The sequence below is a fragment of the Poecilia reticulata genome, linkage group LG10, assembly GCF_000633615.1.
Source record: "Poecilia reticulata strain Guanapo linkage group LG10, Guppy_female_1.0+MT, whole genome shotgun sequence".
NCBI lineage: Eukaryota > Metazoa > Chordata > Actinopteri > Cyprinodontiformes > Poeciliidae > Poecilia > Poecilia reticulata.
The window spans coordinates 8,353,539-8,372,580 of NC_024340.1; the positions used below are offsets into that span (position 1 = coordinate 8,353,539).

Here is a 19,042-nt window from a genome sequence, read left to right on the forward strand (position 1 = left end):
CATTTTGAACAGAATTGTTGTTGCTAAAATGTCCTACACACATAAACTTGACTTGACCAGAACCAAGCCAAACATGCAGACACTGATTTTTACACCATCCATGTATAAAAAACAACATATTTTTGTTGTTGCTGTTTAAAAATGAAAAAAAAGAACAAAGATTAAACTGATTTTGTTTGTATTTTTGGCTTAATAGATATTGAATCTACAAAAAAAAAACACAAAAAAAAGCCACATCTCTCAGCATTAGTTTTCTAGTTTAGTTTCCAGCTTCTGTCCACAGACCGGATATGTCAACACTGAAAACATCTGATCATTATGAAGTAACAGTTTAACAAGGAGTGCTGCAAGGATGTTACTCTGCTCTATTTTGTTTCACGTTCTTTCTCTAACTCACAGCGGCTAAAACTCTGGATAATTTTAATATCCAGGAAATACTCCAGAATTTTGCTGAGTACTGGTGGCGTGACCACGCTCCGTAATTCCCCTACACTTCCCCAGAAACACACTTCCTCCTTGGTGCTCYGTCTTTCTTTCTCTCTCTCTCTGTCAGACTGCAGCAGCTCTGGATGTGATTGGCCGCCTGCTGTGGTGTCACTGCCACGACACTTCTGAGGAGGGTGACTCAGGTGAACGAGAATAACCTGAGAAAGACGTCCCTCCCCCTCAAGTCACGCCAGCACAGCGGACCTTGGACCTTAAAGGAAGAACCCTGTTTCCATCTGTTTCCATCTGTTTGAATGATGTAGTTTCACATATTTCTATTTCAGACAAGAGCAAACTTGTTCTCAGATGTCTGATTCACCCTGAAAAACACACTATGTTCTCAATAGGCCAGTTTTCAGTGCTGCACGGGGTCTATTAGCAAAAATAAAAAGTTAAAAAGTGGAATGTTTTCTGCTTAAAAACCCAACTTGGACTCTGCTGATGACTCCTCGCTCATCTGATGAGTCTACGTGACTCTGATGATGACTTCATGGACCGGGAAAAATAGAACGTTTAAAACACAAATGGTTCCTTTTAACGCTGCTGCTGGGCCTTCGTCAGGTGTGTGAGTGACAGTCTGAGTCAGACTGAGTCTTAGTCACCTGGTTGTGAGTAACGGCAGGGTTCGCGTCACCTGTAGTCTAGACACAAACACGAGATAACGCTCGAAGCTTTAAAGCCTTAAATCACGAGGATTCACACGAAGCAGATAGGAGAACAAATGTTCACAAATCACTCAAGATTTCTGGAGTTAAAAAACTAAAACAGCTTACAGGAACAATGTGTAGTTCAAAAGTATTTATAGCACTTACTTTACGTTTCATCTCCTTGTTAAGCTGAGAACAGGACTTTTATTTCATTCAATTCAGTTCAACCAATTACATTTTTAAATTCCCATATTTACAGAGGATATTCATCGGTGTGTGATTTAATCAAAGGGGAATCTGCTAGTGCAACTTAACACTTTACATTTTGGTGAAAACATCACCATGGGGAAACAAGGTGGGGGGATCGTCTTACAGTGTAGACGATACTTCTTCTTTTTTTTTTTTAGAGTTAATGAAAAGTGGATGCAGGTAAGTATAATATAACCTAKCAGAAAAAGCTGGGGAGAAGGTTCAGTTTCCAGCAGGACAATGACCCTGAACATTCAGCAAGCGCTACAATAAAATGATCAAAGCATATACATGTGTTAGAATGACCTAGTCAAAGTTCAGACATAAAAAACAATGGTGACAAGACTTTAAAGCTGCTGTTTGCAGACACTCTCGATACAGTACGATGGGTATTGTATCGTTTATCATTTATTGAGGTAGTTTTCGTATCATGATAGAAAATTTGATTTCTCGATACCTTTGAAAATATGATTAAATGCAGCTAGTGTGTGCATTTTAGTGATACAAATCCGACTTATTTATGAGACTGGTTTCTTAAAGAACCGTATTTCATATGGGAATGTTTTTCAAGAGCAGCTTTTATGTTTGAGGGGCTCTGATTGCTGTGTCATGAACTCACAGCCATACAGTTACCTAAAAACAGACCTAATAAATATTTCTTAGTCACTTTTATTGCTATCACAATAATGCTGCCAAATATCGTTATAAAAATGTAAGTCCATATCGCTAACCCCTAGCAATATGGACACTGAGTACTGGTGGTCACGCCACCAGCACTCAGCAAAATTCTGGAGTATTTCCTGGATATTAAAATTATCCAGCATACTGGTTATGCAGCAATACTCCAACATACAACAACATACTCCAAAATGTATAGATAGGAAAAGTTTCCATTTAATTTCTTCAGCAGTCCAGCTTTCTAAGCTATTGCTCTCATAAAAATAAAAGTTTGGTTCAGATGCGTCTGACATAACAATCACTTCCGTAGTGAATTACAGAAGCTACCTTATTCATTGTAATTGTAGCAAGTGGTCAGCTGCAGAAGGGGAAGTTTGATTCTGAATCACCGTGGTGATCAGCTTCTCTTTCGACACTTCACACGCTACGCACAGTGATGAATTTCACTGCAAACCTCAATATCCGTGAGTCACATCTAGTATATTTCCAACGTGGCTAATATGAGTGGCCGAAAGGTTTCACATTTGGGAAAAGTACAGCTGCATTCATCAGGCATAAAAAATTAACAAGAAATATTCAATGAATGAGAAAGGAGAGCTCGAGATTAGTTTTATTGACTCAAAATATAGAACTACTATATAATTCCACTAAAACGGAAATTACATACTTTACTAAAAGAGTGTATCTTTAATCCTGATTTCCACTGAGCCAAACTATCATAATGAGTCCATGACTGTGAGATTTTGCATCTAGTTGAAAATAAACCTAAACTTAAAACTATATTTTAAGAACAGAATCTTAAATGTTACTTTTTGAACATGATTTGTTTGAATATTGGTGTCACAAAAGAGAAAAACAGATGTGATGGCCATACAGGTAAGTACAATGTAAACTCCTGAGATTCTAATATGGGGTTTTTTGTTTTTACCTTTCATGAAAAACTTTTGATTTAAAACATACAGTAGGGGTTGACTTGTATAACTTTAGATTTAAAAAAAAAAACACCTACTACTACTAATAAGATTATTTTTCTATCCTGTTTTAAGATGACAATATAACTGTTTAAAATACTGAAACAGCATAAAACTTGTTGTTTTCCCACTTTTCATCTTATCTGTATAAAATTTGCCAAAAACCATTAAGAGTTGAATTAAAATCGAGGCTCAGTTTTCAGGCGAATTTCCTTCACAAATAAATAAAAACTATTAGACGCTCTGTATCATTCCCTGAATTATATTCCTCGATAGGAAGTCCTGTGTTACAGAAATTATTTAAATATAGTTCAAAATATCCTGCTGCCAGTAAACGAAGTAAATTTTACGCTATTGTAGCATTCAGACTGACGTAATGCTCCGCAGCGGTTGCTTTTCCCTGGTTATCAATGTACGTGACAGCTCTCAGCTGCAATCCGCAGATAGGTTGCGTGAGCCTTGAACCAGGAAGCTTCTGGACTCAACCAGCTAAGCTCCGCCCCCCTGGGCTGATGTAAGCGGCCCCGCCCTCTCCTGTATAAAAGCCTCGCGCTCAGCGTAGCAAGCCACTTCACCTGTCTGACTACATGGAAGAAACACCGAGAACACAACTGGAGGAGACGGCGGAGTCAGGATGGTCTATATCGCCGCTATGCCCTTTGCACATGGAGTGTCTTTCTTGACGGAGGAGGAAAGCGTGGTGGAGATGATTGGAAAGTACTTCTTCCATCACAGCTCTCCGGGCCGTGGGTCGAGTTCGGCCCGGCGGGGAAGCGTTGAGAGTTGCGATGAGAGGGACAGCAACTGGCCTTGTAAGTCGCATTCAAATACTTCATACTGGTTATGCTGTTGGTCTGCAGCAATATGCAAATTTATTGTTTTAATGCGTTTCTCTAACCTTTTGAATGAAAAGCGTACTTTAATAGCTGGTTTATGGATATTTCTTTTTAAAAAATGTACCTATGCAACATGGCGGATGACTAATTGATCTAGCTCGGCGTTTCTCAACGTCGGTCCTCACGCCCCCCTGCCCTCCCTTCTGCCACACAACTGAATTGCATCTCTGGGTGATTAACAGACTTCTGCAGTACTTCATGGTCATGCAATCATTTGAATCGGCTGTTCTGGAATGGAGCCACATTTAAAACATGCAGAGCAGGGGGGCTGTGAGGACTGGAGTTGAGAAACTCTTATCTAGCTGAATATTTGCAACTTCACTAAACTCTGATGTCCTGACCTGTAAAATGAGCGTTAAAAGGACTTGACTCAGATGACGCAATGAAGTGGTTCTAACCTTTGACCTGTCGTCACAGCCGCAGATTTGGATGCTGGTGTTGAGGACGAACAGCGGCTCCTCCTTCTGGACCTGACCCGGCAGATTGAGTGCTGTCTGACAGAAGCCAAGCTGTCTGTCCTGTGCTGCCAGGTGCTGCTGCTTCCTCGCAACATGATCACCAGGGTCGGGCACCACATCCTGCACTCCTCTGCCGATGAGCCCTGCGGGCTCCGGGGCGCCTCAATCAGGCTGTACGTTGAGGGCAAAGATGACCTCAAGTATGTGGGGACTGTCGTTCCGGACCCAGATGTGACCCCGACCTTTGAACTCTCCGTGGTGTTCAAGGTGGACAAGAAGGATGGCTGGCACATCTTTGATTCTGGCAAAGTGCTGAAGCTGAGGCCAGAACTCCGGCTGGTGAAGAGGAAGCTCTACTCCTCTGAAAGTCCCGTGATCTACGAGTTCAGCTAGTGGTGAACAGGAACTGCAGAGTCACTTCAGTCCGTAGTGAATGTAAAGCTGTGTACACTGAGGTTTCTGGTTTTGATTAACACAAGTTCATTTTATATATTAAGATAGCTGAACCTTTTTGAGCAGGCCCTCAAACTGACTTTGTTGTTGCCTTTTCACTAATTGTCAGTATTTTGCACTGCGAGTTGTCGGACACTGCTTGAATTTCAATCCAAAACTGGGCTGGTCTCGCTGCTGAAGTGTACTGGTTTTGTATTTTATTTATAAGACTTAAACTGTGCAATAAAGTATTTATAAAGTTTTATGTGGGCATTTTTTTCTTTCGATAAAAGGAAATGTCTCTCCTTTGAGAGTCCCCAGAAATTTCAGCTTTGTTGTACATTTATCCATCAGTTGAAGGGTCTTCAACTTATTTGAAACCTGTATGAACTCTGGATAAATGTTTACACAGGTTTTTTTCAAATGTCCATTGACGGTTCAAAGTCGCTGGACTAGTCGACTTAAAAAAAAAATAAATAAAAAAAAATGGCATGACCAAATTTTAGTTTACTTGWAGGGCAAGCTCCATCTAAAGCAAATGAGTTTAAATGGATGCATCTACAGCTGTTGCATCCCTTAAATGGCTGAACTCTAAAGCATTTAGGTGTTCTGATGCGATCTAAAGGATGTAGGCTATTGCCCCAAGGACTAGCATTGGTCATGCGTTTGCAGGAAATGCTGTCATTGCTGTTTTAGTCATAGGCTTGACTTTGGTTCTGCTCGCCGTAGCTTCACAGGAGGAAAAATCTGCAAAGTGAATACAGCAGAATAAATCCAGGTTGGACCTGCTCCTCCCACAGAACAGGCTGAATATGAAACCACATGAGCCAACTATCATGTGATGGAAAACCTCAACCCTGTTTAAAATACTTTTAACTTGCATACATACCACTGCTACTTGCAGAAATCAGTTCAATATGCTAGCAAAGTCAACTCTAAAAACAAAACCTATAATAAAAACAAGCAAACCACTCTACCCTTTTACATTTAAATCAAATCTTTTATTTAACAAATTTACACCAAAAAACATACATACCCTCACTATATGATCCTTCTCAGGTACAAAACTTGACTTTGTACTCTAACACAACACCAGTATGCCATTTACAAAGCACTCACACACACAGACTACTTCCTAAGTGATGATCAGGGATGAGTAGTTTCAGCAATAACAAACTTTGCCCACCTTGTTTCATAAAATGAGCAGATATTTGTTTTAGCAAAATCCCCAGAGGTCATTAGGTTTAAATTTGCTTGACGTCAGCAGAAGGACGTGAGGTCAAAGGAGGATCCTTTAGAGACTTTGTTTTCATAGCCGACTTCTAAAGATGAAACCAAATCCTGTTGACAAGGACCAACTATAGGTCCGAACTTAACAGTTTAATGAGTTTTAATCCGAAGTGGAACTTTGTGACTTGAAGTGTTCTCTTTGACTTAAATCATGCTTAGATCTGCAAAAAGATCCGCAGAAATTTAAAGGTATATGCATCTTCGGTACCCTAAAACATGCTGATGTATGCCGTGGCCTAAAGATCGGAGGCATTGATAAAGAGGAAAAAAAGAAATGCCCAGTGAATTACACTTCAACATGGCACAGACTGATTGATTAATTGGTCCTGTGTGGCATTGGTCCAACATGCAGAGCTAATAAAACGGGTATTAAATCTTAAGAACATCACGTTCAACGTTGCTGCCATCCAGTGTCTACATCCACCTTTCAGAGGACACAGTTAGGTGCAGGACAGACTCAGACAGACTGTACTAACATACAAAATGTTGAGTGGGATTCAATCTAGCAGGCCGGACTCAACCTGCCGTTGATTGTTGATCCCAAACAAGCAGCTGCTGGTGAAAATGTTCTCGTTAGAAAGTTTTCATTCAGTTTCAAGCCTCGCCAGATACGCCACACTACGCACTGGGGTGCAATTTGACGGAGCTGCGCACTAGCCCCATCAGACACAACCAGGCCATAGAGACATCAGCCATTTCCAGAAAAGCATCCTAGAAGCTACTTCTTCATTTTGAGGTCGGCTTCCATGGCGCTACGGCGACCCCTGGTGCCTCCATCCTGCAGTGGGAGAGACAGAAAGGGAATCATTTCGTCAAGGCGCGAAGGTCAAAAGATTGGAGACCTCGTTACGAGATCGAGATCCGCACAAAAACACGGCATGGTCCAACCTCGGAGGACTTCCTCCCGACACAACGGACAAAACGGAAGAAAAATAAGGATGGCTGAAAAAGGGAAGATTTAAAAAAAAAAAAAAAAAGATACAAAGAAGAAAAGAAATTAGAGCATGCAGAGAAAGAGAGACACTGAGAAACGCATGTGAAAAAAACAGAAAAACAGGAAAGCAGCGTGGACTGGGAGCTTGTACGATGAGAGGGTACAGGGAAGTTTGAGTGGCTGATAAAACGGTGTGCAAACAGAAGCTAGAGTGTTTTGAGGGTGTCTGAAGATGATGGCTGGTTTATGAGCCTCAGTGTTTGGAGCTGCAACAGCCTGACAGATTGTCTGACTGCCTTTTGTTTTAGTTGTTGGTGAAACAAAGTCATGCTGAACAAAAACCAGAAAACTGCAGAACCTTACAGCTACCCATACCGTGTTGGTCCTGTCACATTAAATATATAATATATAAAAAAACACATTTTGTGTAAGCCAAATTTATTATTGATCTCAAATAAAATTTGTGATTTTCTTTTTCATTAAAGTTGGACATATTTATAAAACATAACCAAACAGAAATGCTTAGTTTGCTGAATAGAAACATAAAAGATGAAAATATGTGAAACACTTAATTCCCTATGAACAGAGATATTCACACAGAAGTACTTTGTGTGCTTGTTTTTGAAGGAATGCTACAACTTATCTCAATTAATTTAACTAACTCACAATAGCCCTCAAAAATAAATTCTGTTTATTGAAATTACGTTATTTATTTTATTCTCCATCCTGTTATATTTTCTCTGTGTTAACACACAGATTAACACACAAATTTTTCAATAAGATAACGCTGCTCCACCATGTAGTACGGCTAAATGAGCGCTTAAGGAGCACAGACAGTGTTAATATTTCAAAACAGAATCGCATAAAGTCCATTTCACCTCCCACTTTGGACTCTGTTTGGACAGTTTCTCTTTATCGTTCTGTTCTGACTCCTCCATATTTAGCACTGGCTCTGCTTAAGGATGACCAGCTGCCCCCTCTGCTGGTTGGTGGGCAAACTACAACACTAAGATTAGATTCTAAGTGGACGTAATTGATTTATGGACTGGAACTAATTTTAATCTAGCAAACCATTAATCGTCAATTAATCGTAAATCGAATAATTGTTTGCATCCATACGCTGTCTGTATAAAACTTGTTGTTTTCTGCATCTGTTTAGTGTTTAATGCCAGTGAAGAAGAAAAGTGTCACACATGGACGGAGTGAGTGATGTTTGCGCTGAGACCTGGTTCTGGTGAGATCTGAGGGAAGAACCCGAATACTTACAAAGAGAGAGAGAAGGAAAGCAGGAGAGGCCATTGGGACACTGTCCTGTAGGAGGACAAACATCGGAGTGAAAAAGAGAAAGCAAAGACACACAGGCGTGAGAAAGCAAGTTTCATTGGAGTCCCAGTCAGACGAGACGCCAAGGGGGTGAGGGGACTGGACCCCATCAGGTAGGAAGCACAGAAACACACACATCCACAAAACATCAGGATGACATATCAACACTCTAACAAGTTCAGATTTGACATTACAAGACTGAGATCCACAGAAAAGAAGAGACAAGCAGGTGAATACGGAAATTCCCGTCACGACTTCCATCGAATTATACAGATTTTTTATTATAAGATCCTCGCTGAGGAGATCCCCCCCAGACTCCCACATCTAGCTCCAATAACGCAGGGCAACGTGCATAACCACATGAAGAAAGTCCTGCTTTAAATGATCTGCGGACACACAAGCATGCAGGCGGAGACAGAAACGGCTGCAGCCAAACATGCAGGACACACATCAACTGGGACGTCGACAACAATCGTTCCAACGAGGCAGCGGACAACAAGCAGAGCAAACAAACCATCACATATGTAACAAAGGCAGCAAGGTCAACTTTGACGTGCATGTGGAAGCAAAAACGATGGATTCCTGCCAAACTTTTACTGACTTCTAGGTCTGAATGTGAGGCGAACAGAAAACAAAGAACCCAGTGGCGGTTTATGGTGACATGGCTTTCTGCCCAGGGCAGCACAACCCAATAAATAGAAACGACCACCAAAAATGAAGGAGTTTGCTATTAGTTAAGGTTTTAAGTTGTTCTTCGATGTGCAGCTCATGGTCTACATTTAGTGACCATCTTTAGGAGGTTTGTCCACATGAAAGAACCGCCCCTAGGTGTACTATTAAAATAAACATCTGGATGGTGATGGAAGAAATAAAGATCTGTCATCAAAGGTAAACTACGTTCAATAAAAACAACTTTACATTATTATTGCACAAACATAAATCAACATAAAAATCTGTCTTCGCTGAGCTTGCTGCCCTCCCTCTCGGTCAGGATTTCTCTCGTATGCCCAGGTTGCATCACAAGGACTTACCCAGAAACTGATGACATTTATTTAAACTGAATCTGTCTCACGAAAGAAAATAAAAAATATATATATCTGTTGGTCCACAAAAGTAACAAGAAATAATTGAGCTAATAGTTGTTAAATTTTCTATAACCGATTAAATTTTTTTTTCTATTAAGTGGAAAAATATCATTAAAATGTTGAGTTTATTGCTCATATTATTACACTTTAAAAGAAGTATGATGTGTCCTCCAGTTTCACCGTCTCTGGGCACAGAGTACTTACGTTTCTGGAGAGTTATAAACCTACAAACACGGTTTATAACTTCAAACAGTAACATAACCTCCTCTTCCTCTTCCCGCTGCTCAACCCACCTTCTCGGCCGGCTCCCCTGGTTTGCGGTTGCCCTCTCTGCCGCGGAGGCTCTTGGCGGAGATGGCGCTCTCCGAGGTTTGCATGATGAGCTGGGTGGCCAGGAACTGCTGGACGTGCTCCAGGACGTCGCGCTGCATCTCCAGCGCCATGTGGTACACGTCGTGGTCCGACGAGTTGTACATGATGGCGTTCTGGAACATCAGCATGATGTCTCGCTGGAATTCGGCGGTGGTGCGGATTACGCCGGACTCGATGTTCTTCTTTATGGCCGACAGGTCCATGGGTCTGTGTGAAATTTATTTAGATGTAAGAAACGGTAGAAACGGGTACATTTGTTTATTGTACGTTTGCTGAAAAGTAGATCTTTTATGGGTTTTGTGTTTTCTGACCTGTGCACTATGCTGTGGTAACCCGGGGCGATGTCATCCGACACGGGCTGCAAGAAGACACTGGCGTACCTGCAGCCAACATTACATCTGCTTTAGTACTAAAGTAAAATCAATTTCATGATTGACAATTAAAACAAAAACAAAGAAAACACTCATGCTAAATGTGGCTAACAGGGAAGTGCTGGCAGTGTATTTAGTGTCTATGCTTGAAAACAAGCATCACCTGTGATTGGCTGCAGCTCTCCACACCAACATGATGGCTTTCTTCCAGATTTTCTGAGCCTGGACAGCCTCTTGGTCTTCACCACATGTGGAGCTGATGCACATGAGAGAGAGAGAGGGAGAGAGAGAGAGAGACTGTGTTAAGATTTAATTTCTGGAAAATCTGGATTCTTTATTTCACCAATCAACTCCTTGGATTTCCACAGTTCAGAGTGATGTCAGCACAACCAGAGCCGCCATCTTGTGTGACAAGAATGTGAATGTTTTACTCCAACACATACAATTAAGAACATTGAGCATCTTGTGAAGTTATACTTTGGTATAAGTTTAACGGATGATAATTGGTAGAAATAGTTATTCAAAGATTGTATTTTTAAGCTGAAGTCGTCCAGCTCTACACAGCAGTAATTGGAAATATGACGTGGAACACCAGCTGCGTTACCATTGGTCATATTCTTGTGCAATTTATTTGACATTTCAAAAATAAATTTGCTTAATAGAAACTCTCCAATTGTCGTTTTTCCAATAAAATTTGCGCAAGGATTTTGACCGTATTGAAATTGATTTATTTTGCAAAACTGCATTAGAAACACCAGGCTTGTGAGTAACAACCAGATGTTACTATTGGCACAAACCATGAAGACGACAGGAAAATGAATTATCACATGAACAAACTTATTCAGCTGTGATTTTAGCTGTTTACTATTTAATGGGAAATCTGCAATGATGAAATTGTGTCTTTTCAACATTAGCCGAATATCGACAAAGTTGTTCGAATATCTGTAATGAAAACGCAGTTATAGAAAGGTGCCAAAACCATTTAAAACAATGAGCTTGTTGTGATTTAGATTTTGTAAATTACTGCAACTTTTCTTGTGTAATCTGTCCAATTAGAGTTTTTAATGTTTTGTTTTTGCTCGGCATGTCGGCAGACCGTGCACCTACAGCTGGGAGGAGGAGGCTGGGCTGCTGGCCAGGGAATCCACGGTGTAGCGCTGGGACGGCGGCCCGTAGCCGTCTTCGCTCTCGCTGGCGGCCCGCTCCACCTCGGACAGGTACGGACCCTCGCCCTCCCCACAGTCCTCCTTCAGCTCCATCCCGTCGTCCGGGTCGCCCTCGCTCCCTCCCTCCTCTTCCTTCACCTCCAGAGAAAAAACAAACAGAGTCGAGTTTTCCATCTAAATAAGAGCCATCAGTGGATGATGGCATGTTGATGTGGGTTACCTTGGACTCTTTCCCAGACACGGAGCTGTCTTCTGAGTCTGCAGAAGGAAAAGAAGTTTAATAAAAAAAACAGTTGAAGGACAAACAAACATGAGCTTTATTTGTAAACATCCAGGCATGGTCCCCACCGAGGCAGGGAGGGTTGGGCTCCGGCTGACTCCAGTCCTCTCCTTCAGTCTTCACCGTAGCTTCGACGGCCTCCTTCGAGCTGGCCACCGCCTCCTCTGTGACCTCGCTTCCTGCCGCACCATCATCAGATGCCAGCGAAGAGTTGACGTCGCTTCCTGCCGCCTCGGCTCCCTCACCGTTTCCCTTGAACTGTTCTTCCCTTTTGACATCGGGCTGGCTCTGCGACTCCGGGGCGCCGGAAGACGGAGCTAGTGCGGCCGAGGTGTCCTGGTTCTCCTGAACCGAGGCGGCGTGCTGGACCGGAGGCTCCGACGGCTTCAGGTCCTGGGTCTCCCATGGCCCAGGCAGGGTGTGGCCTTCTGAGACAGCTTCCTCACACAGAGACAGAGCTGCTTCCACGGCGGCAGCGTCTAAAGCCTCCACCGAGTCGTCCACCTACGATAACCGACAGCAAAAAAGAAAAAAAAAAAAATTTTTTAAGGATTTTTTTTGGCTTTAGTTTCCTTTAATTTGCTCGTGAATCAACAAGAAAGGAGGCTATGAACGAGAATTTTCTAGAAAAAAAAAAAAAAAAAAATCTAGGATTTTTTTTATTTTTTTATTGGAAATATTTGACTTTTGGAGCTCAGAAATTTACATGATTTTCCTAGAAAATTTCTGAGATTAATCTAAAAATTTCAGGGGTTTTTTCCCTCACAAATGTTCAACTTTTTTCGACATTTCTGTTTTTTTCTCAGGTTCCAAGATTTCTCTAGAATATTTCTAAGATTAATTTCAAATTTTTAATTTGTTCATTTTGCATCCCTCACCAGACTCTGTTTGGACCTGCTGCATCCAAAAAGTCCCATTTCTCTTTTCCGTTCTGATATGGCCGCCATCTTTGTTTTTCTTACAACTAGCCTTGATTTGGAAGACCTGCGGCGCCCTCTGTTGCATGGAGGCCAAACTACGACCCTAAAAGATCTCATGGACTTCATCTGTTAATCGATTAGAACTAATTTCTATCTAATAAACCATTATTCGAATATGAATTGTAACTCGATTTTTTTGTATCCCTAGTACAAATACTTTTGGAAGGGATTCTATGATCATATTGTCTTCTTCCCTATGAGAAAATTTTGAGAACGTATGACTTTCATAAGAGTTTTTTTGGGCATGACTATCTTTTACTTCATTTTATTTTTTCACACCTAATGGCTCAATCACAGCTAATATGTTACACATTACTGTATGAATTGCTTGTTTCTTTTTTTATTTTTTTACCGTTCCTTTGAGACAGGGTCAAACACCCACATCGTGTAAACATGAAATGATGAAGCTCCAACAACCCTAAATCCCTCGAACCCATTCCGTTGTGATAAACTGCCATTGTAAAACCGTCATATTTTCATTCTTGGTCTCGAAAGCATTTATTCTGAGAGAGACGGGGTCGTACCTTCTCTTCTATGATGGCGATGATGTCTCCCACCGTCTCCAGGTCCAGCTCGTCCCCCATGTACGACACAGCTACCAGATCCTCTTCCGCCAACCCCGTCTCCTCGCTGAGCTCTGCCTTCACCGCCGCGTCTGCATCGCCCTCTGCAAACAGACGTTAAAGTATCGACAAATGCAAATACGCTTACACTTTATTCAGAGTTCACTCTGATTACCTAGCAGGTTAAACTAGACCCACTTGAGCTGCTTTGTTATTATTATCATAAAATCACAAATGAAAGCAGCCAAATCCAAACTACAAGAAGGGTTTGATAGATGATAGTATCAAACTATCGTCTGTCAACAATAATCATGCTATGAAATAGGCAAAGCAGAAAGTATTCACTTGATTTATGAAGTACCTTTAAGGATTAGTTCAAGAGTTTTGAATTGAGGCTCTGTTAAATAGTTACAATTAATCAAATTACTGGACTCCAGTAGAAAACTTTCACCTCTCCCAGCATTAAACAGCTACAGACTCTTAACTTCAGAGTGGTTTATGTTAACACTATTTTATAAACCTTTAAATTGTCAACATGCTCACATAAGATGATTATTTACTGAAAAACTGATATTTATTTACACAGGAAATGAAAGCTGGAGGTTGTGTGTCACTGATGATCTTCCTGTGTGAAACATGACCTGAGAACAAGCATGTGACTAATTTCTGATCATCGTAAGAAAATAAAACAGCATCTCACTTAAATCACTGGAATATTTTGCATTATGCAGTAAATTTGATACATCAATTTGGTCAATTAAATAATTTTTTTGTTATTGAAAATTAAATTTTTGGAAAATAAGGATTTTTTTCTCACTGATGCACTTCCTGTGTTTCCAGAGTGATGTTAATCCTTGAAAGAACGACCATCTTGTTTGACCAACGTGTTTTACAGCTTCTATTAATTTTCACTTTGAATTCAGATCAATTCCCAGAAGTAATTACTGTAATAAAAGCCGGTTTTTAAAGATATTTTCTGAGAAAAGTGAGGAAATTTTTTTGTGCGACTAAAATCGTAAAACAGTTTTGTTTTAAAATATTTTAAATTTTATTTTTAGACCACATCTCTCTGCCCTACTTGAAACGTTTTACATGCAAGGGTTTCAAGCAGAAGTGATGCACCAGTGATCTCTAACCTCCATCTCCAGTGTAAATAATTATCAGCTCATAATTAAAAAAAAAAAAAACACCAACTGAATGCTAACATGACTATGGTTTTAAGGGTTCATAAAACATGACATTTTTGGCATTGGAGTTGCTAAATAATCTTTGGTCTTCTGCGACTGGCCATTTGCTTCATAATAGATGATTTTAGAAGTGATTTTTTAACTACTTATGTATTCATTACGCTTCTTAAAGTGGGACCAGAGATTGAATTTTGTACCGTTTTGTACCATATGAGCTGGTATGACAATACAGTTCCTTGAATCCTCACTGGGCTAAAAATGAATCTGCGTCCACAAGCTTTCAGATGAGTCTGCTTACCGGTGAAGACTAAAGCAGCAGCTGCCGTCTGCACACCGTTGGTTAAACTCGTCATCGCATCTCCTTCAGATACCTGACGCCGAAAAATACATAAAATACACCAGACTAAATATAGAAACAAACACAAATCCTGACATTTACACACCTTACCTTCCAAAAGTTGTTGAAATAATTTAATTCAGAATAATTCATATAAGTCAAAACTGTCAAACAACTAATCCAAAATGTGCCAATTCAGTTCAGATTAATCGGTAGTATGTTTCATGATTGTTGTCGTTTTGTTGGCACTCACAAGGCGTGGGCTGGCTGAGATGAGGTTTCCTTTCTTTAGCAGCTCTGATAACAGAGGCGACGGTGGCGGCGTGGCTTTCTGCATCAGGAGTCTCTTCTGAGGCGAGTCCTCTGCCAGAGAAGCAAGGCCTCCGTCTTTTGGCCCCGACACGGGAGGCTCCGCGGCCGGCAGGAACACGCCCACCCCCTGAGCCTTATGGGAGACGGGTGGAGGGAGTCACTCGTCTTTGTTGAGTCTCTCCCAAATTTACACCTGACGCCCGGCTGAACGGTTTCCTACCGTTGAGTGGACGGCGGTGTCCTCCGAGGGGACGCCTTCAGTGTCCATGGGTGGCGTGGGGACAGCGGAGTCCGCCTGAGCGTCGTGTGTGGAGGGGCTGGCCCCGAGGGGAGAGCGGATCGTCACGCTGGGGAGGCGCTTCGGCGTGTTCTTCATCGCCTGACGCGCTGTGTGACACACGGGGGGAAAAAAAGCAGAAAGGAGCGACTTCAGATCTATCCATGAGAAATTCAACAAGCTGCTACATTAATAATCAGTCATGGATGGTTAATAAATATTTTTCACACAGACTAAAGGAGACATGAAGCAATACATCCCGGTACATTTCAGTCGATGATCCAGCTGGACAGACGGAACCTAAAATTCGCTGGTGTCAAATTTTAGAAATGATTAATCGGATTAATCGTGATGAATTGATTATTGGAATAATTGTCAAATAAATTAGTAATCAATTAATTGTTAACAGGAGTTCACAGATTTTAAAAAAAGTCCTTTGGTCGGCGTTTACGGTCAACGCTCTGGACCTACCTTGGTACGCCATCTCTGTGGCTTTCCTCTTCTGCTCTGCCTCCTCCTCCTCCTGCTTCTTCTTTCTGGAGTTGAAAAACAAACGCAAAGTTTAAAATGTGAGGCGTGGCAAAAGGAAATGAGGACGGCTGGCTTGTTGTAGAGACTGTGGTAACATTGGCCTTGCTTTAGAGCTGAGGGTGAGGACTTCTGCTGGAAAACGAACTGAAAATTCTGGAAAAGTAGATTTTAGGAGTAGAAGCGGTAGAGATAGAGAAAAGTTACTTGCAAGTTAGTTTTGTCTTATTTCAAGTATTTAAGATATTTGCACTAGAAACCAGACCAAAGATACTTGGTAAGAGTTTGTGTTTTTGCAGTGAAACCCGATCCCCTTTAATTTACGTACAGAAGTTGTGCTCACTGTTGCTTTTCACATATTTAAAGAAATTTTTATTGTCGCAACAGAAAGAGATGGAAATAAGGCTCGGGAAAAAAATAAACATAAAAAGAATCGGAAATTTGACTGCAACTCTTTGCAAAAGGTGCTGCAAAAAAAAAAAAATCAGGAATTTTAGGCCACAGCAACCAGAAGAAAACAAGACAGGAGGTGCTAAAGAAGGAAGAGCCTCACTGTGTGATTTCTGCCCACAGATCCTTGAGCTGGGAGTCCATGTGACCCGTCTGAATCAGTTCCACCTCCTTCTTCAGCTTCCTGTCAGGACAAGGACAAAAAGTACAGAGGAAATCATTTTAATGCGCCATCGTGAGTTTCTATTACACTTAGTTTCGTTTATTGTAAAAAAAAAAAAAGCAGTAACTCTGAATTAATGCACTAATCTGTGTAAACTGTGCATCAGTATGTACACCTACCTGTACTGCTCCTGCGTGTCTCTCTGTAACCTTTTTAGCTCCTCGATTCTTTCAGTGGTCAGCCTGCGGACGATTACATCTTCGATGGTCTCCACCACCTCACCCTTCTCCCCACGCTTACGCCTAGAACAAGACGAGAATGTTTAGAGCGCCGGTTGCTTTAAGCCAGAAAAGTTAGAAATCAAATTCTGCAACAGTGACGCCGCCGCGCCGACGGACTCACTTTGGAGCTTCTGTGGCTTCCAGCAGCTCGGAATATTGTGAGGCACAGTGCTGAGAAGCAAAACAGGAAATTAGCTAAGTTAGCTAAAAAGAATAAAATTCAACACAAGTGACTACTGTGGCTGGGAGATGAAGAGAGAGGGAGAAAGTAGAGGGTTATCGCCTCTCTCACCTTCTGAGAGAACCAGTCGGGAGGACGACCAGGCTCAGAGAAAGGCTTGATGGCTCTGCTCACAGACACCCTGAAAGACAGATAATAAGACTTTATTAATCTCCGAAGAGGGTTGTCCCAGCACAGCACACAGTAGAAACAAAAAATTAGTAAATTAATAACATCTTAGAAAGAAAAAATAAAAAATAATGACTATATTACCCAACAATGAGAACAATAAAACACTTCTTTTTCAACAATGAGAACACAGGCAGAAATATCAACACAGATCATTAAAGTCCTCCCTGACTCTTATTGTAAAATAGCTTGTTGCATCTCTGTGCTGACATTTTGGAGTGTTTATTTTCGAATTAATATAAGCAGAGAAACCTTGGTTAGAGATAATATCTGTGACACCTCAGTTTCCCACTGTATCACGTGTTTTAATAGCCAGACAATTTAACTAAGCACCGTCTTGATGGACCTTGTCTCTCTCGTACATCTCTGATCATATGGTTGATAGGGAACAAATTTACTACAAGTAACAAATACTTTGATCGATTTACCAGTTTTGGTCTCCGCTCCTCATCACAGATGACGCCAGGCACAGTTTCTCCCTGATGGACCAGGGCTCCGTGGGTCCCACATTCAGGATCTTGTGTTCTGAAGCAAATACATAAATAAAAATAAAAATAATTAATTAGAAAATTACAAAAATCTAACATGTTTGTTCATTTCTGACTGGCATTGGTTCCTACCAGCGTGCATATCCATCACGTAAGTGCAGAACGAACTAAAACAGTCATAAATCTTAAATTTAGATTATATCTGATAAAAATGAAACTTAGTAAGGGTGTAAAACGACTACTATTACTAGTAGCAACGGAAGCTACCAATTTAATGAGAAACACCAGGATAACCGCAGCATGTTTTACGTAAACAAGCAGAGCTAGCTTGCTACAGCTAGCCACAATACTCTAATTAGCCTGATATTGTATGCAGGACGATTAAAACTCCTCATTTAACTGAAACCTAAACAACGCTTATCAACACAAAGCTGGCAGTACCTCGTATTATTTTACAACCAAGATAAAACGGCACAGTAACGTCTAAATTTTAGCGTTAGCTTAGCAATGTTTAGGGGGACACATTCATGAGGCACACACACATCTTCCCACATAGCGGCGATATTTGGGGCAGAGAGCCTACTGTGTCTTTACAAGCTGGGTGAAAGAAGCCCCCTTGGTTAGTTTGCCTTCACTGATCCCTAAAAGTCTCAAATAACATTAACAACTATATTATTATATTACTTACTGCCGATGCCGCTCGCCATTTTTTTGCGACGAGACTCCTGGCACAACATCCGCCGGACAGATTTGGGTGAGGCACACAACACGCCGCCGTCCTCCCGGGCCAGTCTGAGAGAATACACACAAAAAGCCCTGAAGCAAAAATCCGCATGGGGAGTGTCAAAAAGCTGTTTATGCTGTTTCAAATCATAATTAACAGAAAAAGGGCTTTCAAACATCCATCTGCGTGTCATCTATATAACACTATATCTATGTGTATCTATATTTCTATTTTCTATTTGTTTTTATTTTTTGTTTTGTTTTGTGGCAGAGTTCCTGAAATAAATTGGCTTTAAGATATTCCTTTATTAATCCCGCAGTGGGTAAATTTACATTGTTACAGCAGAACAGAGGACAGAGCAGAACCAATATAAAAATTTATATACACAAAAAATACAAGTGAATATAGAAATAATGAAACAGTATTGTATGAAATATATAAGTAAATTCCAAGTTTATTGCTTGTAGTGGAGAGAAGTGAACTACTGAGAGCAGCGGGTGTTGTGCAGTCTGACGGCGGCCGGAAGGAAAGACCTGCGGTATCTTTCCTTCACTTAGTGATATTCTAATTTATTGAATGCGTTTGTACAATAAATACTGGAAGGTGCTCAGTGATATTGCTAACTAATAATCCACAAGTCATCTAGACAAGTACAAGTAGTTTTTAATTTCCATTACATTAGTTGATATATATATATATATATTA

General features: G+C 40.9%; 2 protein-coding genes across 7 annotated transcripts in view; one reads left to right on the forward strand and one right to left on the reverse strand.

Annotated features, from left to right (window-relative positions):
- Window positions 1–18,404, reverse strand: part of brd8b (bromodomain containing 8b) — a 25,855-nt gene extending 7,451 nt beyond the window's left edge. The window contains exons 1-19 of one of the 6 annotated variants that reach the window (XM_008419849.2): window positions 18,302–18,404; window positions 17,554–17,650; window positions 17,009–17,078; window positions 16,838–16,887; window positions 16,615–16,737; window positions 16,376–16,456; window positions 15,766–15,830; window positions 15,238–15,404; window positions 14,959–15,150; window positions 14,667–14,739; window positions 13,143–13,285; window positions 11,707–12,142; window positions 11,579–11,616; window positions 11,300–11,496; window positions 10,356–10,448; window positions 10,133–10,201; window positions 9,743–10,028; window positions 8,308–8,352; window positions 5,797–6,885 (exon numbers count right to left, since the gene is read on the reverse strand). In XM_008419849.2, the coding sequence (XP_008418071.1) occupies window positions 6,826–6,885; window positions 8,308–8,352; window positions 9,743–10,028; window positions 10,133–10,201; window positions 10,356–10,448; window positions 11,300–11,496; window positions 11,579–11,616; window positions 11,707–12,142; window positions 13,143–13,285; window positions 14,667–14,739; window positions 14,959–15,150; window positions 15,238–15,404; window positions 15,766–15,830; window positions 16,376–16,456; window positions 16,615–16,737; window positions 16,838–16,887; window positions 17,009–17,078; window positions 17,554–17,650; window positions 18,302–18,350 (2,334 nt within the window). In that variant the 5' untranslated portion in view covers window positions 18,351–18,404 and the 3' untranslated portion in view covers window positions 5,797–6,825. The other 5 variants (XM_008419850.2, XM_008419848.2, XM_017307228.1 and 2 more) reach the window with 5 other exon arrangements.
- Window positions 3,594–5,082, forward strand: LOC103471058 (DNA damage-inducible transcript 4-like protein). The gene is made up of 2 exons (XM_008419851.1): window positions 3,594–3,843; window positions 4,345–5,082. Exons 1-2 carry the CDS (start codon window positions 3,666–3,668, stop codon window positions 4,776–4,778), a joined length of 612 nt encoding a protein of 203 aa, XP_008418073.1. The 5' UTR covers window positions 3,594–3,665; the 3' UTR covers window positions 4,779–5,082.
- Window positions 18,405–19,042: the final 638 nt, after the last annotated feature.

Coding starts and splice junctions, on each gene's coding strand:
- LOC103471058 (XM_008419851.1), top strand. CDS start 3,666: ATGGTCTATATCGCCGCTATGCCCTTTGCACATGGAGTGTCTTTCTTG. Junction 3,844..4,344: donor GAGGGACAGCAACTGGCCTT/GTAAGTCGCATT, acceptor CTGTCGTCACAG/CCGCAGATTTGGATGCTGGT.